General features: G+C 37.6%; 1 protein-coding gene across 1 annotated transcript; it reads right to left on the bottom strand.

Moving 5' to 3' along the window:
• Positions 1 to 1,193: 1,193 nt before the first annotated feature.
• On the bottom strand, positions 1,194 to 24,762 carry knl1 (kinetochore scaffold 1). Its single transcript, XM_017717730.1, has 25 exons — positions 24,685 to 24,762; positions 24,283 to 24,337; positions 23,906 to 23,945; positions 22,837 to 22,896; positions 22,615 to 22,697; positions 22,473 to 22,528; positions 21,838 to 21,862; positions 21,359 to 21,402; positions 17,060 to 17,109; positions 13,793 to 16,723; positions 13,553 to 13,676; positions 13,382 to 13,449; positions 13,004 to 13,102; positions 12,815 to 12,930; positions 12,614 to 12,704; positions 12,240 to 12,356; positions 11,841 to 11,928; positions 11,615 to 11,738; positions 11,272 to 11,376; positions 9,919 to 10,019; positions 9,714 to 9,779; positions 8,329 to 8,438; positions 5,206 to 5,327; positions 2,840 to 2,965; positions 1,194 to 1,522 (listed from the first exon to the last, which is right to left on the bottom strand). Exons 2-25 carry the CDS (start codon positions 24,309 to 24,311, stop codon positions 1,426 to 1,428), a joined length of 4,872 nt encoding a protein of 1,623 aa, XP_017573219.1. The 5' UTR covers positions 24,312 to 24,337; positions 24,685 to 24,762; the 3' UTR covers positions 1,194 to 1,425.
• Positions 24,763 to 24,872: the final 110 nt, after the last annotated feature.

Consider the following 24,872-nt stretch of genomic DNA (forward strand, 5'->3'; position numbering starts at 1 on the left):
GTTCTTCATGGTGGGGTTTTGGATCGCTTTAGTCTGGGTCTTCACTCCAGACCTGTTCACCCTGAAAGACCCTACCAGGAGCACATTGCTCCTGATGACTTGGCTCTGAAAATCCCTAGAATACACAAGCCTTTCTGCCACAACAAGGCCCCTATCCAGGAAGGGATGCTAGTAACATTAAGGAAATTTTCTAGGACAGTGGCCAGTTTTTTGTTCGAATTTTCAAGTTCCACTTTAAATGGGGCAGCCGTTCAGAAAAGGTTACAAGCAGCTGGTGAAAAAGAAACCAACTACAGCTTCATGGAGAGTTTAAAGGCATGATACGAACAAGTTTCTTTCTGCTTGACCGCTGAATTACATTAAATTATTTTTGTTGTTTCACAGAGCAGGTCAGTGTTGTTTTGTCCCATTTGCTAGTGTTTGTGATAGCTAATCACAACTGCAGCACCATTTAAGGTGTAGCGAAAAAACTCAAAAATGAAGCTAAATTCAGCCTTACTTTGCGTAGCTGCGTACTTAGCAGCCTTACTGCGTAGCTTAGTGATATCAGATTAATGCACAGTAGCTTAAGCTCGCATGTGGCAATGTGAATGCCGCTTTATGGCCATTTTAGTTTTAAGGCTCCTTAACAACCACTTAACTCAGAGGATCCAGTGATTTCTGTGAGAAAAATGTATAAAGAAATAAAACATATTGGGTTCTGTACATTTTTATCAACCACAGGGTGTGAAAGAAGCAATTTTTCATTTTGAAAGAATTTTCAATAAATCGCATCAATGCATGAGTAGTTCTCCATTGTTTAACTGTGACAGATAAACAGATTCCAACGAGTCAGCCTAGCTAGTTAGCTGAATAACATTAGCTCCAGCCGTCTGCCTAACTAGCTAGGTTGCGTTTCAACTCCTCTGCTTCGCACTCACCTTTCTTCAGGAAACAATGAAGCGGTATTCCATAGCCCAGAACGACCCCTAGCTTTATACATTTCCTTTTCAGCATCCACTTTTTTGGCCAGGCATTCTTCTACATCTCCACTCTTCAGCTTATCACCGTTACCACTTAATGTCACAAATACTTTGGGCGGTAGAAGTGTTAACGTTTTGTTGAATTTGAATAGCATTTACATAAGCCTATTAATTGTCCATCAATGCCCTCCCATTTAGCACTCCTGCAAGAAGTCACGTGGCACAAAGACGTGCAAATATATGAAACATTTATTTGACACAGGACTTACTTAGAAGATACAAATCAAAATATCAATTACAACTTTAATTCCCTCTAAACTGTTAGAGCCATTTTCAAGAAACAATGACTTTTTAAATTAAGTTACATAGTTACATCAGCCATCATATCAGTGAGAAATTACTGTATTGAGCCATGAGGGTAAATTGTTGCAGGCATTATGTAGATGGATCCTAGATGGAGGTTCTATCCCATAAGATGAGCATGAATCCTCTTGATGACTTTTGTCAGATAGTTCTTGGCTGGTGTAACAGAGGATAAGATGACTTTGATCTGGTCATCCCTGTGGAAAAGCAGCAGCAAAATGGAACAAAGATGAGAACAGCCCAACATCCCTACATTACCACTACTTATAAAATTCAATTACATTTGCATAAAACGTAAAGGAGTCAGTAAGGTGAAAAATATGAAAACATTGTTAGTCACAATGACATAATGACGTTAGGTGACTACATAAAAAAAAATATGACAAGCAACCAGGTCTTCTCCATATACACTGACCAGACATAACACGATGACCACCTCCTTGTTTCCATGCTCATATGTCCATTTTATCAGCTCCACTTACTATATGGAGGATATTGAGAACGTCTATCTATTTGGAACCATGATTTCAGGTGTTTTGCTGATTGGTTTAGGCATGCCCTGGTTTATCATGAGATTCGGAAAATGAGGACAGCTGTCCACGGCCCCTTAAAGCTGCCTGACATGATTGACGTGGGCAGAGCCGTCAGCACTCAGACCGTGACTACAATCACAACTTGGAAAACATCGAGAAGCTGGCGGCTTTGCAAAGGGACATGGATCGACTGAGAGACCTAATGGACAAAATGGACTAGGTGAGTAGTCGTGAAAATGTGACTACTGGCTCGAAGGCCAAAATAATCCTTTTAATCTGCTTTCGGCTCCCTGTATCAGCACTTGGCCAAGGCCACTGCTGGAACAACAAATTCCTCTAGAAGAACACTGCAGCGAGACGCTCTTTTATCCCTTACCCCATTCCCCCAAACAACTGCTGATTATTGCCCGGGACCCTTTCAAGGTTGTCTCCATGGCAATTTACTGTGTGTGGACTGAGGTACCTAGACTGGGATGCCAGTTGAAGCGCCTTCTCCAGATTTAGTCCTGATCACTGAAGAACAGGGTAAAAGGGGGGCTAACAAAGTATGCAGAGAAACAGATGGACTACAGACTGTAATTGTAGAACTACAAAGTGCACCTATATAGTAAATGGGCCTGATAAAATGGATAATGAGCATAGAAACAAGGAGGTGGTCTTAATGCTGTCTGATTGGTGTAAATTCATGTTAAATCTTGTTTTTTAAACTGTATGGAATTTTCCTGTGCAAACATTTTGTCTCTCTTTACATAATACTGGGAAACCAATCATTGCCTTTTATATTTCAATACAAATGCACTGATATTGTATGTCTGGGTCGATTTATTTTAATGCTAAACTAGCTAATCTACATTGTTCACCCAATTTGGATTCCACAATCAATACATGGTACACAGCTAAAATAACAATAACTCTTGCAAATACACGAAACATATAATATAGAAGAACAAATATTGATAAAATGTATAAACATCTCCAAACCTTGTATGGCCAATGTGGTTTTGAAATTTCTGTATTTGAAGAGGACTGAAAGGATAGTCTGGTGAGACAGCCAGGCTTAGCTCAAACTTGGCAAAAGCCTTAACACTGGAAAACAAGATTTCAACTCTGGGGAAAAAAAAAAAAAGGGTTGTTATTCCTCAAATTTAGCTCAAAGGGTGCTGGCCCTTTACATTGCTCATTACAACAGTAGTCAAGTCTTATCCCCACTTGAGTTCAAGCTCAGTAAAGAGCAACTAAATGCCACTTTTTGCATGTTCATGTGGATATTAAAATGCCTCATAAACATCACGGTTGTCAGAGAAGAATGGTGTGAAACTAAGATTATGGATCCAGGCCATCAACAGGGCGGATCTGGTGGATTCACCATCAACATATCCGACTGTAGATGTTTATACTGGTAGCATTTTCTGACTTAAATAAGGCTGAAGTCAGCCTCCGTTCCATCTTTACTAGTGATTGAGTGGATAAAAGCCTGAGGCACCAGGATGTAACTGGTGCACCTTTTGGAATGGGCAAATTTGAACAAGAAGCTAGCGAAAAAAGCTGACTTCAGCTTTGTGTAATTTAGGCTATCAATATCCCACCTAGTGTTATTTAGAGCTCTATTTCTCAACACGTGTCACGGTACGACATTTCAGTAAGGTTGCACAATTTGTCAGAACACTGCTACTTTTCTGTTTGCCAACATTAGCTAGTTAAGTAATGAGTAAGTCAGCACTGTATGTGATTCATATTAGGTGACAGCTTTTTGTGACTTGAATAGCTCCTGTTAGCAAAACATTTAGTGAGTTGCAAATCTAGTGGGGCGGTCATAGAGGTCTGATGAATACCGGATACTGTGAGTTAACTACTGTTGGCCAAGGGTTTACATAATGCTATATTAATGTACAAATAAAAGACAAACTAAACAAATTCAACTCAGAAATGATTTTTTTTTACTGAGTCAACAAGATTACAACAGCTGACTAATCTTGTGAACAGCCAAGTTATCAAAGCAGTTTTCCCCCCTGGTTGCACATACCCTGTAAGGTTTGTAAACAGAAAACCTGTCTATAATGTTAGAGGATTTGTCAGAGTTCTGGCTCTCTTTTTCCCTACCCAGGCACTTTTACAGGCCCCTTGGTCTGTAAGTCAATTCCAAGTCTTGGCTGACAAAATGAGAATGCTTGGGGAGCTATTATGGGGGGTCCCTGTGTGCGAAACTTATTTATTGATGTATTGGAGTTAGTTTAATGAGGACTATAATAAAAATTTATCACAGAATGAATTTCTTTATCAGTGAAGCGAGACTGATGCCTGGTCAATGTATTAACTAACTCATCATTAAGATTTCTCACTGACGCACTAAAATTAATATAGGATCATTTCAAACAGTCTAACAGTGGAGTGGTGTGAGTCACCGCTTCTTACATCATTATTTCAGGATAATTTGTCAAAAACCAAACCCTTGGGGAACTAATAGCAAAAAAAAAACCCAAAAAACTGAGAAATGGATACAAATACAAGCAGTTTAGATATTGTACTTGTTGAAACCTTTAGGCGTAATATCAAGTGAAATCTGTATACCACTCATACCATTTAAGAGTTTATCTTAAAGTTCACCAACCATCAGTAAATGCACATGCAAGGTGCATCACTATGAAGTAATTTATTTTTTAAAATTTTATTTCTACAAAGTTTAGTGGCTGACAGTCAGCTTGGTAAGTTCCTTGCTCAATCAATTCCAAAGTACAAGTACAACTTTAAGAAACAGAGTGAATGTTTATATCAGAGAATATAAAGCAGTGAGGCAAACATAATACAAATTAATATCCAATAGCTGATAATAAAGTCTTGATACATTCTAATGTAAGATTTGCATGGTCAAGAAAGCGCTCAGCGGATTACTGCAGTACAGGGTCGATTAATTTTTGGTCAGTTGTCCCATTAAAGTTAAATGCCTGTGAAACTACATCAAATGCTTAAAAATCACATTAATTTAAATATAAGCTTATAGTAATATAATTACATTAAAAATAGCAAAAGATGATTTCCCTTTCCGTTTAACTTGCTTTGGGTATTGGTAACTAAAAATTGTATTTGTTTTTATAAAAAAACCTTTCTGTTAACTTAGTTGAAGCTTGATGCTTTATTCATAAGCCTACAACAGCTATACACATAACAAAGCCTGGTTCCATGTATAAACAAAAAAAACCCTAGTGATACAGGGAAAGGATAGATGTCTCTAGCATAACTGAGATTTCAGGATCATCAGGACATCAGCCCTCCTTCTTGCCAGGAATTAGCATTCAGCCTTTCCCTTACAAAAATTTTCATAGCTTTAGTCATTCTAGGATTTTACTTACAGTGTGTCTACACAGGTAATATGTAAGACACCAAGTCTCAAGCCTCCCCACTTCTTCAACTGATGAATCTCTTCACCTAAGAGTCGAAGTCGGCTCACCACCATGCTGACATTGTGGAGCAACTATTGCGGGAAGAACAAAGATTCATAGAACAAGGTCTCAATAAACATTTTTCTGACTCCTTTGAGTCTTGACTGTGGACTTCCTACATGGTATTATTGATATACAACCCCAATTCCAATGAAGTTGGGATGTTGTATAAAACAAATAAAAACAGAATAATGATGTGCAAATCCTTTTCAACCTATATTCAATTAAATACACTACAAAGACAAGATATTTAATGTTCAAACGGATAAACTTTATTGTTTTGTGCAAATATTCACTCATTTTGAATTTGATGCCTGCAACACGTTCCAAAGAAGTTGGGAGATGGGCAATAAAAGACTGGGAAAGTTGAGGAATGCTCAAAAAACACCTGTTTGGAACATTCCACAGGTGAACAGATTAAAGGGAAACAGGTGAGTGTCATGATTGGGTATAAAGGGAGCATCCCAGAAAGGCTCAGTCGTTCACAAGCAAGGATGGGGCAAGGTTCACCACTTTGTGAACAACTGCGTGAGCAAATAGTCCAATAGTTTAAGAACGTTTCTCAACGTGCAATTGCAAGGAATTTAGGGATATCATCATCTACAGTCCATAATATCATCAAAAGATTCAGAGAATCTGGAAAAATCTCTGCAAGTAAGCGGCAAGGCAGAAAAGCAACATTGAATGCTCATGACCTTCAATCCCTCAGGCGGCACTGCATTAAAAACCGACATCATTCTGTAACGGATATTACCACATGGGCTCAGGAACACTTCAGAAAACCATTGTCAGTGAACACAGTTTGTCGCTCCATCTACAAGTGCAAGTTAAAACTCTGCAATGCAAAGCGAAAGCCATATATCAACACCAAGAAACGCAACCGGCTTCTCTGGGCCCATGCTCATCTGAGATGGACTGACGCAAAGTGGAATCATGGACGTCGTGTCTTCCAGGCCTGCAGTCCAGACCTGTCTCCCATTGAAAATGCGTGGAACATCATGAAGCGCAAAATACGACAACGGAGACCCCAGACTGTTGAGCAACTGAAGTTGTACATCAAGCATGAATGGGGAAAAATTCCACCTACAAAGCTTCAACAATCAGTGTCCTGAGTTCCCAAACGCTTATTGAGTGTTGTTAAAAGGAAAGGTGATGTAACACAGTGGTAAACATGCCCCTGTCCAAACTTCTTTAGAACGTGTTGCAGGCATCAAATTAAAAATGAGTGAATATTTGCAAAAAACAATAAAGTTTATCTGTTTGAACATTAAATATCTTGTCTTTGTAGTGTATTCAATTGAATATAGGTTCAAAAGGATTTGCAAATCATCGTATTCTGTTTTTATTTACACAACGTCCCAACTTCATTGGAATTAGGGTTGTAGTATGAAATGAAACCCTATGAAGTATAGCTCTCTTCATACATTTTAAATTATTTGCTAATCATTTGTTCAATGACACCCATCTGTTCAGTAATGCATAGGCTGAAACAGCAAGATACACTATACTGCCAAAAGTATTCAATCACCCATCCATTCATTGAATTCAGGTGTTCCAATCACTTCCATGGCCACAGGTATATAAAACCAAGCACCTAGGCATGCAGACTGCTTCTACAAACATTTGTGAAAGAATGAATTCTAGCATGGTACTGTGATAGGATGCCACCAGTCATGAAATTTCCTTCCTTATTATAACAAATTGGAAGCAACGGAATGACAGCAACTCGGCCACAAAGTGGTAGGCCATGTAAAATGACAAAGCGGGGTCAGAGGATGCTGGGGTGTATAGTGCACAGAGGTTGCCAACTTTCTGCAGAGTCAATCGCTACAGATATCCAAACTTCATGCAGCCTTCAAATTAGCTCAAGAAGTGTGCAGAGAGCTTCATGGAATGAGTTTCCATGGCCGAGCAACTGCATCCAAGCCTTGCATCACCAAGTGCAATGCAAAATGTTGAATGCAGTGGTGTAAAGCGCCACCACTGGACTCTAGAGCAGTGGAGATGTGTTCTCTGGAGTGATGAATCCTGCATCTCCATCTAGCAATCTGATGAACAAGTCTGGGTTTGGCAGTTGTCAGGAGAATGGTACTTGTCTGCCTGCATAGTGCCAAGCGTAAAGTTTGGTGAAGGGGGAATTATGTTGTGGGGTTGGTTTTCAGGAGTTGGGCTCAGCACCTTAGTTCCAGCAGAAGGAAGTCTTCATGCTTCAGCAGACCAAGAGATTTCAGACAATTTCCTGCTCTTAACAGTTTGGGGATGGCCCCTTCCTGTTCCAACATGACTGCACACTAATGCACAAAGCAAGGTCCATAAAGACATGGATGAGTGAGTTTGGTGCAGAAGAACTTGACTGGCCTGCACAGAGTCCTGAGCTCATCCTGATAGAACACCTTTGGGATGAATTAGAGCGGAGACTGCGAGCCAGGCCTTCTCTTCCAACATCAGTGTCTGACCTAACAAATGCACTTCTGGAAGAATGGACAAAAATTCCCCATAAACACACTCCTAAACCTTGTGGAACGCCTTCCCAGAAGAGTTGAAGCTGTTATAGCTGCAAAGGGTGGGCCGACATCATATTAAACCTTATGGATTAAGAATGGGAGGTCACTCAAGTTCATATGCATGTGAAGGCAGAAAAGCGAATACTTCTGGAAATATAGTGTATCAGCATTATAGTTTTAAGATGACTGTACTTATGCAAAAAGAATCCAGTACATGGCTAGTTTGAAAGAATACTCATTCAACATAAAAAACCGTCGGATAGCAGCAGTAGCTTATTGTAACAGACAAATGATGGAGGCTGTACAGACCTAACTACTAAAACAGGCAAACTGGTTTTAACTGAACCATTTAAAAATGCACTACAGGCTACTGTAGCATGATATAAACATGTACATGTGACCAACAGGTCTTTCTGTACAACAAAGCACTGCTGGCATAAATGAAACAGGGGAGAATAATCATGATTACTACACACAATTGACATTTTGCAGGCTCTGCCCATAGATCTCTATGAAAAACAGCTGTTACCGCTGGTATATGCAGAGACGTTGGGTACTTCTGCATCCATTTACTCTGGGCTTGGACATACTCTGCAAGTAACTTATGAATCATGCCTGCATGGGGTTCTGAGCTTTCACCTACAAGGGAAAAGAAAAATTGAAGCATTATGACTTTTAAATATGCTGTCACATTGATGATATTTATGACTTAAGTGGACCTTAGCTATCACATTCAGAATCTGAGGTGCTTCATGTCCACTAGGAAAACAAAACAAACAAAAGCATAATAACGCCAAAGCTCTTGAGATTAATTTCTATACATGTAAGCACAAATGGTTTGTCACTTGTGAATGCCTGTATAAATCTATGGAGCCAACCTATAGTACATAGAGAAAGCCTTATTATTTAAGATGGTGCCAAATACAGCATAGCTGTTTTAAGGAAAAGACATAATTTCTAATTAATTTAATGTATTTTCCAATTTTTACTGCCGTTTCTATACAGTTGCATGTTGTTCATAAGAATATTCAATTTTTTTTATTAATTTGCATAAGTTTATACTTAGGTTTGGGCATAAAGTCTTTACTAAGTCCTACATTAACACTAGTTTCAAAATGTCCTTTTACTTAATTTGGTTGCACCATAAATCCGCAAGTCATGTCTTAACTAGTAACTATTCAGACTGTTCCGAACCAATCAGTAAACCCGCAGCCATGGAAACGCGACGGCAGCTGCTCTGACTTTTTCCATAGGAAAAAAATATCAGGCATAGAAGAGAACAATATGTATGTATATGAACAACAATAAGTTAAACAAATTATGTATAGCCACTGTCTGTTTATTCTTTACTATTTCCCTTAGAAACCAAATATGAACCTTTTTAAAATCAACAGTTTCTGGATAAAAGAGCACAAGCCCCAGTTTAGCCACTTGGGCAGCCAGCAAGTCTCACTGAGTTGGAGCTGTAGGTGTTTCATACTCAAAGTTAAAAAAAGGGCGATGATTACAGCTGTAAGTAAAATCACAGTGCATCACATTTAGAATTTTCAGCTTGGTTAACCAAAAAAAAAAAAAAAGGCATATTTTGTGCTCTCACCGTGATTTCTATTAGTTTCCACCTAAATTCACACCTGCTCAGGAGAAGGAGTTAATATTTAGTAACTATTAAGCTCAGCGTTAAAACTAGTTTGTGCAGCACAACAGGTTCTGATTTAGTAATGTATAAACCTGAACTTAGTAGATACCTTACATTACGTCTAGCCTACATTAAAATTTGCGCACAGATGGTGCAACCAGCTACAGGACTTTAGCATTCAACATTTTTTTCTCAACTACAGTGTAAGCTCGATACTGTCTAGAGTAGTAATATTATGAGTATTTTTTTACTTAATCAACCTCATAGAAAATTCTCACCATTCAGAAGAAACTTGAAGGATATATCCACAACCTGTTCTGCACAGTCATGCATCCATTCCTTTTCTTAGAGAAAAAGATTTTGTAATATGTAATACTGTGCCACATTGTTTTAAATGGATATTTTTAAAATTACAGCAATTAATTTTAAAATTAAAGCAAAGCATGCTTCTAACTTACTTATGGGTGTGGTATTAGAACTTACCAGTGGCCTTTTTCAGTTTAACTTCAAGGTAGACAGTGTTATGAAGAAAGGTAAAAACCACTCTGTTTTCATCTCGATCATGGAATCGCCACTCATTCAAACTGAAAAAGAATACACATCATTGAGCTTGGAGATAATACAGTGATATATTCAATGACAATTACCCATATGTAGCAGATATGTAAATGAGGATGAGGTTTTTGATGATCTTATGACTGCTGCATAGAAACCAACCCATTGCATACAAGTCTTGTATGCTAATATGGCTAAATCTTTTTTTTTTTCTCTTTTACATCTACCTGAAGATAGTCAGCCCTGATTTAAAGATATAACTATAGTAAGTGTGGCAAGTATCTTCTCTCAGTTGCCAGACATTAGGCAAATTTTTTTTAACCGATTGTATCTACACTCTTTGACGATTTACAGCACACACCTACTATATAGGTGCACTTTGTAAGTATAAAATTACTGCCTATAGCCCATCTGCTGCTTTGATATCTCTCCAGAAACACAGAGGTGCTATTAAGTTTTTCAAACTCCTGCAGTGCTGCTGATACACTCACACCAGGATATTATCCACTAATGTGCCACTACCTGATACTGATCTAGTGTTTCTTCTTTCAAAAACACAAAGCTTTAAAATTAGCTGTATTATAAGATGTAGATCTACAACTAGACTCTCATACTCATACATTCTACTACCCAAAATGAGGAAATCACCACAATGTGAGTGCTGCTATTTCAGGTTAGGTTTGTTACAGGATTTAATCAGATTTATTCTTTATTTCCTTCCAACATCCACCACAATATTTTTTCCCATAAGTTGCAAGTGTGCCCTCTTGTGGATATTTGTAAGTTCAAGTTATAGTTGACTGACCAAACAAGTGTTGCCATAATTTTAAAAGCTACCAGAGGGGAGGATTTAGGCCCACTGTAGTAAGATGCACACTCATTAATCTTATTCTACATTTTCCATCTGAGGAAGGAAATTATCCTCTCATAGGCACACAGAAATTTAAGTCTAGACCTCTGTTAAGCTTCTTTGGAATAAGGCATATAGACTATAGTTTCTAACAATAGTCACATGCCATTATTTTTGACAGAGATCATGAAACAAAAAAGTAAAAAGTATGTATAAATATAGTGCTTTTTACAACAGGCATTGTTACAAAGCAGCCTTACAGAGAACCCAGGTCCGAGCCCCAGTGAGCAAGCCAAGGGTGACGGCTGCAAGGAAAAACACCCTAACAGCAACAGGAAAACCTTAAGAGGAACCAAGACTCAAAAAGGGGAACCCATCCTCCTCTGGATAATGCATCATAGCATGTTCACGTTTGTCATGTTAAAATATACCTGTAAAGAGTTGTGATACGACTTTCAAGCTCTCTGGCTTCATCTTGCAGTTTCTTCCATGTGTCCACCAAAGCCACTCTCTGATGTATTTGGTTACAAATTTGTCTGCCATCAATAACAAAATATTAGTATTATTTAGTTATACTGGATCTAACAGATCACAGTTGTGGTGTGGAGACAATGCAGTGATATATTCAACATATTCCCATATGTTCATAGACATATTGAATATATGTCCCATATATTTTCCATAAAGTACACAGTGAATATGTATTAAAAAGCAATGATTCCATCCATCAGTTCCAATCTGTAAATGACAATTCTTAAAAAAAACAATACATACTTTTCTGCCTCAGTGACTTCTGCATTAAGGGCCTCAAGATCTTGTTGCTTTGCTTTCAAAGCAGGCTCAGCTCTGATGAGGTTTTGTTGATCTCCTATGAGTACACTATTCACTGCTGCCAATTCTTTTCAAGAAACAAACTTGCATTATTTGTTATGTAGACATATACACACATGCACTTACATTAACTTTGCAACCTGAATATGAGAAATTAAATTTTCCATACCAGACTCCAAGTCATTTACACATCCGTCTAGATCTTTCAACATCTCTTCTGTCTCAGTAATTTTAGTTACCAAGCTTTGTTTTGAGTCCTGAAAATGTATTTAATAAGAGTCAGTTTAGTTCAGTAAGTTCTAAATGCTATTTTGGTAGACTCAAAAGTCAATCCTAAGATAATTTATCAAATGTACATGCAACATTGTACACTGCATAATAACTCATCACATCTTAATTCTCAAACATGCAAACAAAAGAACAACTAGAAGTTGCGAGAAGGTGCTGAAAATATAATTCATATCGCTAATTCATCATATCATGATCTTTTTGAATTAGTAAATGTAGGCATGGGCCAAGATACAGCAAATAATGTTATTATTCTCTAATCTCTCTTACATGCTCTTACCTGTGTTGTTTTAAAGAGCTCAAAGTAGAGGACTTTCTTCATTTCATGCAAAAGCTCCTTGCTTTTCTTTCGGAAATATACCCTTCGTTCTTTCAACTTGCTTCCAAATCTTTGTAGCTGTGGGATACAGGACAACAGCAGTTTTATCGATTTGTATTTTAGAGATTTTGTTTCTAATCTAGGATTCTGCCTTTAAATAAACTGATCATAAATAAATTATATGAATTCATGGCATTCAGGTATTTCCTTGAAAATTACTGAAATGTGATGAGCAATGTCATGTTTTAAAGAAAGATTGAAATATATTAGTAGCATGACACTCCAAAAAAACTATAGGGTTTTCAACAGGTAATGAAATATAAACAAAACACTACCTGCACATCTGAGAAAGCACATATATCTTGCAGAAGTGTTCCATTGATATCTCTCAGTGGTTTATGTTGCTCTGCCATTTGGTTTTTAAATCTGAAAAAGATTTATGCTCTTAAATTTCTTAAGTTGTGTAAATTCATATAAGGTGTAATTTACAAGAGAAACACAAACAGTATTTGATATCTGCCAATTCAAGTACATACCCCTCTGCCATCTCTGAAAGTTTTTGGCAATCTGTCTCATAGACTTTCTGCTTAGGACGGTATATGTATTTTTCCCTGAGCAGGTCCTCCACAGAATGGGTTTGGGTAATTCTAAACTGAGTCGGAAAAAAATTACATAAGTGACAATTTTCATAAAAGATGAAATCAGGGGAAATATGAGAAACTTACATTGTCAGGGAGAGCACTGGGTCTTGATCTGTGAATGACTGTGTTTGCAGCAAAGTGACTTAAGAACTCGTTCACTGTAATGCTTCCATCTTCAAGTGTCTAAAAGGGGGAAAAAGATAAGTCAATACTATTGAATGTCTGGAATGTGTTTTTGCTCACTGTTACTAAATGTCAATTCATAGATAAACTAGATAAGACTAGTTTTCTTTAGTGCTATATTTGTAATTAATCACCAATATACATGTTTTTGGCTTAGGTAATCATAAAAACACACATACAGGCTGCTCAGACCACAAAACCACTGAGCAACCATAAGACAATCTAGAAGCTTCTTTTAATTACACTTCATGAAACTTTGGTAAACATGACTTTAGATACCTTGTTGAAATCAAACTCATTATCCATTGTCCCATCAATTTGTGAATCAAACTGAGAGTTTCTCAGAGCTTCAAAACAAAGAAAACATTTATGGTTAAGTTGCAGGTGAAAAACAATGTTACACTTAATATTAGTGTAGTTATAACTGAAAATACTATAGTTTAAGCTCACTTGATTCAGACATTCCTTCACATTTTATATTGGTGGAACAACTGGTAGAGCAGGCATCATCTATAATTTTTGTCAAGAGGCTTGAAGCATTCTGTAGCCCAGGAGCTGCAGAACTATTGCCTCCCTGCACATAATCAACATGGCGTTTACCAAAAGTTCATACATAAATGAATAAAAATAAAGAAAATGTACTCACTATTCAAGAAAACATGCTTAATTTCAATGTGTAAATATGCTTACCAACTTTTCACTGGCTTCTTTTTTCCCATCGCTTACATCTGCTATGACACATGGCATTTTTTCAAACTGGCTTATATTCAAATCATCCTCTGTAACAACCTCAGTCACAGGTGCCATTGCAATGGAGTCTTGCTCATTCCTCTTATTGCTGAGATAGCTGACCAACGTATCTGACAAATCTTCAGGAAGCACCTCATTATTAATCATGCTGACCACATCGTTGCTATTCTGCATGTTGTCATCCTGTTGTATCTCCAGGTGTAGACTTTGAAAACTATTAGTGCTTATTGGTTCTGTTTGGTTTGGGCTTGCAGATTTGGTTCGCAAAGGAAGTTTTGGCGTGACACCACCAAGTGAGAGTCTTGCTGTAAGAAAGCTCTTGAGGTTAAAAGGTGCTGTGCTCTCAGTATTAACTGAGATGATGTTATTTTTCAAGGTAGGTGTTTCATTCAAAGGCTCTGAAGAACTGGGTCTCTCAGAATGTTCATCAACTGTGAATATCTCAGAGAAATTGGTTATAGGTGCTGTATAGCTTCCTATTGGAAATCCATTTGGTTCATTGATAGATTGAGCAATATTCTGAAGTTTCTCTTGTAGATCAGCAAGGCTCTTGCGTCTAGACTTGGCTGGGTTTGATTTGTCTTTTTTGACAAGCTCAGACTCAGTTGCAAAACCTTCACTTATTACAGATTGCATAGTTTTTTTGTTTACTGGCAAAGCATGATGTCCTTTAATTGTTGTTTGATCGGTGGTGCCAGACACTTTCTCTGCATTTCCTTTTGTAACGTTTCCCTGTTTAAAGTCAACATTGCACTGCTGTTCAAATGGCTTTATAAAGGCTTCAGTAATTTTCATCTCACCGTCTTTTTCAGAAGACTCTATATTTCCAACAATCAAAGGAAGTGATGAGCTTTCCTTTCCATTGCTAAGACAAATGACTTCACAGCTGTTGCCATATATCAGACCTGCTTTGACCAAGTCCATGTCAGCCAAGCAAGGATTTTGGTGACTGTCTGCAAGATTTTCAGCATCCACATCCATTGCTGCAACTGGAGACTTACAGTTTGTACTTGAGGACAGGTTTTCGGGCTTCTCACTGACTATTTCGGTCATCTCCATTTGAACTTCGTCCAATACAGGCAACCTGGGAGATAACATGCAAGGTGCGTATTGTGCCATGATATTTGAAGCACCAGCCAAGGGGGTGTCTTCTGTGTCAAAGGTAATTGTCCTGCATCCTGTCAGTTCCATATCATCCTGAATAGCAGGTATGCCACATGCACTAGCCTCATGTATTTCCATGTCCAGCTCAGGAGATGAGTACTTATTCAGTGCTGTATGTCCACTGAGTTCATGAGCCATCTTCATATCTTTCTTGCTGCTGATATTACTGCTGATGTCACAAGATGTTGGCATAAGGGATAACCTTTTTCTTGATTTGCCAAATGGTTTATGTGCCACGCATTTGGATTCAAGGACAACAGTCTGACATTGTGTCATTTCCATATCATCTGCCATGTGAGGAACTGAAAGGTAATTTGGAACACAATCAATGTTTATGTTTTTGGCAGAGACTGAATGTGGAAGCATGAAAGATGCTTTTCTTGACATAACCTCACTTGCAGCTAAAATATTTTCAGAGTCTATAGCAACATAATTGCATCCTGTCAATTCCATGTCATCAGGACTTGGGGACATAACCATAGCTGAAGTATTGGTTTTACATGTCAATTCCATAAAGGCACTCTGTTCATTGGGAAATATAGTGTCTTCTGCAGATGCCACTTTTCTCCTGCTCTCTCTCCTTTTAGTGGGTACAAGACCCCCTAGTGTTGTATGTCCTCTGGGTTTTGAAGCCATCTCCACTCTGTGACTGTCTTCAGCTGCAGCTAAAGATGGAACTTTCCTTGATTCATCAAAAGGTTCTCCAGTGCACTTGGTCTCAAGGACAACAGTTTGAGATTGTGTTATTTCCATGTCATCAGAACCAGCCATAGTGGCAAATGAAAGATTATTCTGAAAGCTGTGAACTGTGCTATGATCAGAAACATGTCTATTTTCAGATGGATTAATAGATGAAACTTTTAGTGCTTTGGGAAAAGCTGCCAGTGCTTTGCCTTTGACTTCTTGCTCTGGTTCTTGAAGAAAGCCATCAAAAACTTGAGTCATAACCATTTCACTGATATCATCAGAGACAAAATTAGACCTATGATCTACATTCAGTGGTATGCTGTAATTTACGTTTTCCATGGTTTTGAGGTTGATTGTAGCAGTTTGGCTCCGAGTAATCTCCATGTCATCTAAATCGTTTGAAAAAGACTGTGTTATCAAGCTTGTGCTTCTAGGATTTCCATGAACTGAATGTAGATCATGCTGAGCAAGTTCTCTCCTATCAATTATGACAGTATGACACTTTGTCATATCCATATGGTCCTGTTCAAGAAATGAAGATGTTGAACTTCTAAGCCCCTTTGGTTCAGGATTGACTGGGCAATGTGCTGGTTCTGGACTGTCTGGGCAATGTGCTGCCTGCTTGGTAAAACAGATTGGTAGGACATTCTCCTTGTCCATTTCTGCTCTGGTTGTATCTTCCAAACCAAACAGATCCAGATTTTTTTTGAGAGATGAAGTCGCAGTATTTTGTCCTCCTGGCTTAGATATACTAGCGAGAAAATCGCTGAATTCTGAATGCACAGCATATTTTATCACATGGCCAGTGGATTTAGAAGGCATACCATTCGGATTCTTCAAGTTTTGAAGTCCAGTGACATTTTCCAACTTGTTGAAGCTAAATTCTGTATCAATGCCAACCTCCTTGTCGATTGTGATTGTGTGACTGTGTGTCATATCCATGTACCCAGTGTCTTCTCCAAGTAACATAGTTTTGTCTTCACATTCATCTGGCAAAACAGGATTTGGGAAGAAATTCTCCTGAGAGAGAGAGAGAGCGAGAGAGAGAGCGAGAGAGAGAGCGAGAGAGCGAGAGAGCGAGAGAGAGAGAGCGAGAGAGAGAGAGAGAGAGAGAAATCATAATAAAACATACATCATTTGAAAACATTTGGCCAAATTATTTAATGCAAGTTGATTTTTATTATCTGTGTCACAATTATTGCTATTAATTTATTAATTAGGAATTATTCTCAACATGGAACTACAGAACTACAGTAGTTTCCTCTTGTGTCTCAAAACCTCAGCTGTTCAAAAATATTAACTGCAAAGCTTAGGAAAAAAATTCTGATTTATTTACCTAGCAGGAGAGACAATTACCTTATTTAGCTGTGAGATATGGAAGGGCTTGCTTAACATGGTGTCCATGCCTGAAATTGCAGGAGTAGGGTTAATGAGAGCCAACTGCATCTAATAAAACTTTTGTAGAGCACAACAGCAACACAATTTTATATGATAAAAGCACTATTAGAACTAGATGCACAGAAGAAACGTGTTGTGGTCTGAAGAGTGCACCTTTCAGATTGCTTATAGAAATAACGGTCGTCATGTACTCCGGCCAAAAACAGAAAAGAACCATCCAGCATGGCTGCGTAATCAAAGAACGCAGGTGCTAGACTGGCCTGCAGGCTGTAGTCCAGACCTGTCTCCCATTAAAACCATGTCTTATTAACCTCAAATTACAAAGGCTCTATATGACTGCACAGCTGAAGACATGTATAACAAAACTGGATCAGTTTGTATCTTCAGTCTTCAAAAGATCATTAAGTCTTGTTAAAAAAAGTCTCGTTTCATGACTTTTCAATTAAATAAAATGAAAGTTTTTATTCATTTTTGACAATATATTTAATAGATAAGAACCATTCAATATTTTTTTTACATTTAACTTATTTGCTTAAAAATAAGGAAAGTCAAGAAGCATGAATTTATTAACTTTGTTAATGTTAATAGGATGATACTGTAAAACATTTCAAAATACCATGATTTTGAATTTTAACCATGCAGCACTAATTTAACATATAGACAGCTGTTCCTAGAGGAAAGTCCTACATTATGTAAACAGTAATTTAATATTCAAACTCTAGTAGCCCAAATTCTCATCATATAGTATCTCACAAACGTGAGTACACCCCTCACATTTCTGCAAATATTTTATTATCTCTTTTCATGGGACAACACTATAGACATGAATCTTGGATATAACTTAGTGTTGATTTGGACATGTTCACTGTGAGATGTACTCACTTGTGTTGCCAGCTATTTAGACATTAATGTCCGTGTTGAGTTATTTTCACAGGACAGTAAATCTATACTGCTATACAAGCTATACACTGACTACTTTGTTATATCCAAGTTTAATTTCTGTAGTGTTGTCCCATGAAAAGATATAATAAAATATTTGCAGAAATTTGAGGGGTGTACTCACTTTTCTGAGATACTGCAAGTGAAACTGCAGTTTAAATGTGAAGTAAAATGCGAGTGAAATTTAACTCCATGTACACATATCTGGACCAGGTTTTACACTCCGACTCAAAAAAATGGGTCTGTGGTTTCGTTAATGCTCTATATATAAATACACACACACACACACACACACACACACACACACACACATATACATATATATATATATATATATATATATATATATATATTCACTTTGACTCCTGTCATCCATTCTCTCATAAACTTCTTTCGGCTGCTCCCTTTAGGGATCGCCACAGCGGATCATCTGCCTCCATCTTGCCTCCTCTACTTTCACACCAACCAACCCCATGTCCACCTTCAATACATCCATAAACCTTTTCTGAGGTCTACCTCTTCTCCTTCTACCCGGCAGCTCCATCTCCAACATTCTTTGCCCAATATATCCACTATTCGTCCTCAACACATGTCCAAACCATCTCAACCTGGCCTCTCTGGCTTTATCTCCAAACTGCTCCACCTTCACTGTCCCTCTGATCTGCTCATTTCTAATCTTGTCCAGCCTTGTCACTCCCAACGAAAATCTCAGCATCTTCATCTCCGCCACCTCCAGCTCAGCCTCCTGTCTTTTAGACAGAGCCACAGTCTCCAAACCATACATCATAGCAGGACGCACTACTGACTTGTAAACCTTCCCTTTCACTCTTGCTGCTATCCTTCTGTCACACATCAGCCCTGACATCCGTCTCCACCCACTCCATCCTGCCTGCACCCTCTTCCTCACCTCTTTTCTACACTGTCCATTGCTCTGGATGGTTGACCCAAGATATTTGAAGTCATCCACCTTTACGACCTCTACTCCTTGCATCTTCACCTTTCCACCTGCCTCCCTCTCATTCACACACATGTATTCTGTCTGGTCATTCTCTCATAAACAAAAATGTTTATCGGTTTTGTTGGTAACGAGTGGTTTAACATCTTGTCATAACACAGAGGCTTTGTACATTAGGGCCTCTTTTTCACTTTTGAGCCAAACGGTTCTCAAGGCCATACTGTGCTGTTCTGCACTGGTGCAGACTTGTGAGACTAGTTAGAAATTAAAACTTCAAATACGAGTCTTTTTTTCCCTAAACAAGTGTGTACTGCTGTGGAAGGCACATTCTTGTTAGCTTAGCCTAGCAGACTGCAGTTTAAAACACTACAGTACCAGTTCTGATTTGGGCTAGTCACTCAAATTTCCAGTAGATGACTTTGCTCTCTCTAAGTTTTTTTTTTTTTTTTTTTTTAATCATCTCCACTCATAATGGCAGAGTACCAGTTAGATCGAACCTGTACTGGGGTGTTTGGATCCCTTTAGCTAAGCTCAACTGATCCAATAAACGTGTCTAGTTTTCAGTTATGAAATAAGGCAGCAGGATGCTGTGGCAGAATACTGACATAAACAAAGTGCATAGTCATGTTATTACATCAGCTACAGCTAGCTAACCATGTTGAGAAAAAAAAAATGTGCTGTGCCTGTTTTTTTTTTTTAAATAAAGTGTTCGGCCTTTCGCCCGAAGACTGCTGGGATAGGCTCCAGCACCCCCCCCCACCGCGACCCTGACGGAGAAGCGGCTTAGAAAATGGATGGATGGATGGATAAAGTGTTCTGTGTCTAACCACGTCCATGTGGAAAAGCCATCTGTGCTCAGAACCGTTCCGTCCTGCAGTGAAAGGAGGCCCATGATCAGGTGGACATTGTTGTCCATTTCATTACGTTACAAGACATATTTATTTAGCCAGCAAAATTAGTTATCTAACCGAAGTTCAATATGAGTGGGATTAGTTTTACATAGTGTGGAGAAGTAATGTATTTATTAGGCTACCAAGGTTTCTGAGATGATTTTAATCATGTCCAAATCTGCAATGTCAATAACATCTGGCAATTTTTTATATTATTTAGTGGGATGTGCTGAGAGTCAGTTCACAATGTTAAATACCCACAGTACAAGAAAGACTGTATAAAACCAAATCAACTGTAATGTCTGATAAGCAGCCATGGCGCAGACCAAGAACTGTGAAGGCAGTTACTTTCGCAGCAGTATCACACAAGACTCCGTAGATGGTGCGCAAACTTGAGTGTTTACAAGTAGTGCTACAGTCACTACAGTTTTCTGTGATACGACACAATAGTGGTATCATACACAGGCCAGTAAATGTGAACCTGCTCTGTATATCTCCCTTCAAATTAATTCATTTTCAATGAAGCGCCAATTTACAAATATTCAAAGGTGCATGACAACACATCACTTATATCAAGTATTACCTTAGCTCATAGAGAAGAAGCTAGTCACACAGGTCTTGGTGTAAGAAGCAACAGCAGGGTGTTTTTCATCTTACTTTTGGCTTGTTCATTTGTCTCCTCCAGTGTTCAAACGTCAAAATTACAGTGGCCCACTGAGTCATTTCACAACAAAATTTACAAAGCAAACAAAAGCTGAGAATACAAAGGAGAACACAAATACAAAAGACAGAATGCAAATACAAAAGACATGACCAGAAATTAAGCATTTAATAAATGCTGCATTTGCAGAAAACAATTCCCTCACAGTACTGCAACATTTAGCCAGGACACAAGCGCATTAATTGAAACAAAAAACATTTTAAAAATGCTGCATTCAAATCTCACACCAGAGATGCTCCAGGCCTCTAGATGTTGATAGTTTCCATATGTAGGACATGCTTAAATTTCTGGTAATGTATTTGCATTCTCACTTTTGTATTGGCAATTTCCCTAAATGCTGTTGTGTTCTCAGCTTTTGTTTGCTTTGTAAATGTTGTTTTGATTTAGCAAGCCACTATACAAACATCTTGCACAACACACTCATCCTGAATGTTACACCTTAACTAGCGAGATTCATATTAGCAATACGTTACTAAGGCAGTCCACATGCAGATACATTAGTCTCAGTTTTTTTTGTGATCTAAACTATCCAGTGCGTCAAATGTGAGGAGTTGGCGAACTGCATGAGGGAAAGGTCCAGGAAATACCATTTTGTTGTAAATTCTACACACTCCTATCATAAGTATGTTTTTATCTAGTATTCCCTAGAAAACATTGCTTTCCAGGGAAAACTACATCCCTGGAATGTAGGTGGGGCTTTCTTAAAAAAATAAATAAATAATAAAAATAAATAAAAGACAGAAAGAACTCACCTGCGATAGGCTGATTTTCACTGCTATCAAAATGTAACAGCATTCTTGTAACAGAAAAAGAAAATAGAATAAACATACAAACATGACAAAACCCTACCCAGTCATTTTTAAGAAAGGCTGCTGTGTCAATTTAGAAGCCAAAAAAAAGTGAATGTCTGCATTTCTCTATTAATCTAACCTATATTACGGTATTTATTAAAATACTGAAGTGAATAGAGGGATCGGTAAGCTGAAATGAAAGACATTTATCAGAACAGAGCAAAAAGTGCTTGAATAAAAACTATGCAATATAAAAAGATGGCCCCATTTGTTGTTTGACATATCACTGCCCAGATTCAGTGCCAACAAACTCCCTTCCACAAACTATGAATCAACCTTTCATCACAGTTACACTTAGGGCAATAAAGAGATGTTTTAATTTCATACACAACATTGTATTACAATGTTTTAAAATTGTGCATAACAATGCAATCACTTACTTTTTATCCTGTACATCACTGACCCCTGTTAAATTAAAATAAACATTTACTGAAATAAAGTGAATTGAAAGTATGCAAAATTAGTTTATTCAGCATAGGGCATATGTTCAGATTTTAAATGTAACATGATTAATCTGTTTTGTCAAAAGACTTGCAAATTATCTGCATAAAACTATTGTGCTGTTAAAAAGCTACATGCATATTAAAGGCGTATTTGTTACTTTTGCTTTGTATTTCAGCAAATGCAAACAAATAATAAACAAACAGTTCTTTGTTCTCTGTAAAACAACCACCAAAACATTTGAAAGCTCTTGACATCTCTATTGGGTCTGTGAGAAGCCCATTCCTGATCAGCAGCCAGAAGTTAATACATGATGTTTGACCGTGTTTCCGCTTCAACTAACCAGTTACAGCACAAAGAAGACACGTGAAGCTTCATTCTTGAACCCAACATCTAATAACTTGTAATTTTGTCTAGATTAATATGTTTATATACTGTTGGGAACTTTGACTCATTTTGTAACAAAATGCTACAATTTTCCTTTTACAAAACCAGATTAAATCTATAAATGTTAAGGGTAATCTTAATTCATAGGTAGCACTGTCTAAAATTAAACGCAGAAAAAAAAACTCACCGACAGCAGTCAAGGTCTGAATGGGAGCCAGTACTGGAGACTCAGTCTTGATGTCTCTAAATATTAGAGTGGCAAATATTCATAAACATTATCGTTTTCCTCCTACTGACTAGTGTGTGAACTGGTATGTAAATGAACTTACTTCGAAAAGACGTGAACATCATTTGTTGTGGCAAAACTGACTCTTCTTGAATTCCTCCTCTTTTCAGTAGGTCTTGATTCCTCCTGGGGTAGTGGGAGGGTAAAAGAAACAATGAATCAAAGTTTATTGTATTCCAGAAAATATAAAAAACTTATTTACATACAAATATTTACATTTATAACATGTAACATGCCAGTTCTAGCATAGTCAAAGCATAATTACCTGATGTTCATCCTGATCACCTCCAATAGTTTTCATACATGTCCGGGGAGCTTTCAGAATCTGGATTGGGTAAACAGGGTTAACAATATGGGCATTCTTAAACAGCTTAAACTCTTACTTCAATTATTTTGTACATATTTTGTTTGTTTTTTTTGGAACAGATTTGATGCTTACATTGGACTGGGGAAAAAAAATCATCTCAATATCAATTTACTCATAGTTTGTGGAAAGAATGATTAAAATCATGCTTAATTAAGAAGTTCAAAATGTTCAGATTAAATAAGGCATACTAGTGTATAAATGTAACAAATATAAACATATAACTATTTGATGGAACCCCTCAGACAGAACTATCAGAATCTTGTCCTTGGCTCCCAGTCTTTGCAAAAATCGTTCTGTTTCGGTAACTATTATTACTACCACTACCACTACAATCAGCAATAACAATAATAATAGTACTATTATTATTACTACTAAAACAATAACAATGATAATAATTATAGCAACAATTTTATGCAAACACTTAAGTGTTGGTGTGTAGTCATCGACTATTATAATAACTATACATGACGATTACTTTTTGTTACATAATATTTTTTATGACCCACCATTCTGTTTACCTGTGCAACTTGCATGGAAATGTGCTCTTGCTTTGTTCACAAATCCATAATAAACAGCCAAGCAGCATAATGAATTTTGATATTCTTATTATTACAAGCACATTTTCTTTTTTAACATCTTTGTTAGTAATACAATGTGCAGTTGGTTAATTTGCAGTGTTCAATTTCCTAAGTAACACGAACAGTAATGTTGAGCCTTTTGTCCTGTTTGCTATTGACAGCCAGTCTTTAATTCACATTAGTTTAAGGTTTAAACATTTAAATATTCGGCCCATCTTATACTATCAATCAGTCAGGAGACTGGAGTTGAAAAGCGTTGCTTTTCAGTTCGTCCCACCCTGGCTGCGGTAGCACAGTGTAAACGGACTCTGGAGAAATAAAAACCCCCTCTCACATGGTCACTCTAAATGCCCAAAATGACAGTAGTTATTAAAGTGCCATATACGTACCGATGAAATTCTCCTTTTAGACAATCCATCTGGGTCATGCCTACAGACAGAAATATCATTAAAATATCTAACCTAGCGTACACATCTTAACCAACACGGACTGATGCTGTGTCCACATTTAACTTATAAAATACTGCCAATAGGGGCATCACTGGCTAAACAGTAAGTCACTTCACAGAAAGGAGAACGTCCCTAACAATAATAACAAGTTTATGAAGTCATATAACTATGTTTACACGTATTTTCTTAAATGTTATATTGGCTGGATAAGTTTCACGAACTCTGAATCAGCTTCTTAACAAAACTGTCGTTTCACGACTGGCAGGGTTACATGAAGCTAACATACAACAGACCAATTACTTCAAACGTCGACTTACCCGAATTTCAGAGGCTCGGTATGCTCCATTAAAGAAACAGCGGATTAATGCGCAGCTAGTAAAATAAGCAAAGAGAACTGAATTAACGCCAGTAGCAAACTATTAAACATGAACTCGATCTAATAACTTCCTAAACTAAAATAGCTAAAACTGCCAATCTCGTTAGTTCACTGTGTACATTGCCCTTATGATCTAGCTATTTGTTTATTCGCGCACATATAAATAAATCGCTTGGCTGCTTAGCTAGTTAGCCAGCTAACGCTAACTAGCTACCCAGTATAAAGAGAGTCAACAATTGCAAATGTATTCCAAACCACGTAGCTGAATATTAAGCTAACAGTCTCGTCAGAGAGTATTATGTCATGCGTACTATTTTAATACTGTTCCATATAGAATAGTTACCAATATCTTTTAAATATAAATTCGTATTGTTATAAGAGTTAATTGTGAATCCGAGGTGTGTCGCGTCCTCTCCTCCCGTCGCCAGTTAGCATTTGAACTTTTTTTTTTTCTCTCAGATGTTTGAAATGACCCGCCTTTTCGGTTTAGTTTTCTCATCCGCACATGCGCAGTAGGGTTTGAGCGGCATC

Source organism: Pygocentrus nattereri, chromosome 12 (assembly GCF_015220715.1).
Source record: "Pygocentrus nattereri isolate fPygNat1 chromosome 12, fPygNat1.pri, whole genome shotgun sequence".
In the NCBI taxonomy this organism is placed as follows: Eukaryota; Metazoa; Chordata; class Actinopteri; order Characiformes; family Serrasalmidae; genus Pygocentrus; species Pygocentrus nattereri.

Bases quoted from the DNA above. Each gene is read 5' to 3' on its own strand.
- knl1 (XM_017717730.1), bottom strand. From the start codon at position 24,311: ATGGAGCATACCGAGCCTCTGAAATTCGG. The intron at 13,677-13,792 runs GTAAGCATATTT...GATTATGTGCAG, and splicing joins AAGAAGCCAGTGAAAAGTTG to GGAGGCAATAGTTCTGCAGC. The intron at 13,450-13,552 runs GTGAGCTTAAAC...TTTGTTTTGAAG, and splicing joins TGAAGGAATGTCTGAATCAA to CTCTGAGAAACTCTCAGTTT.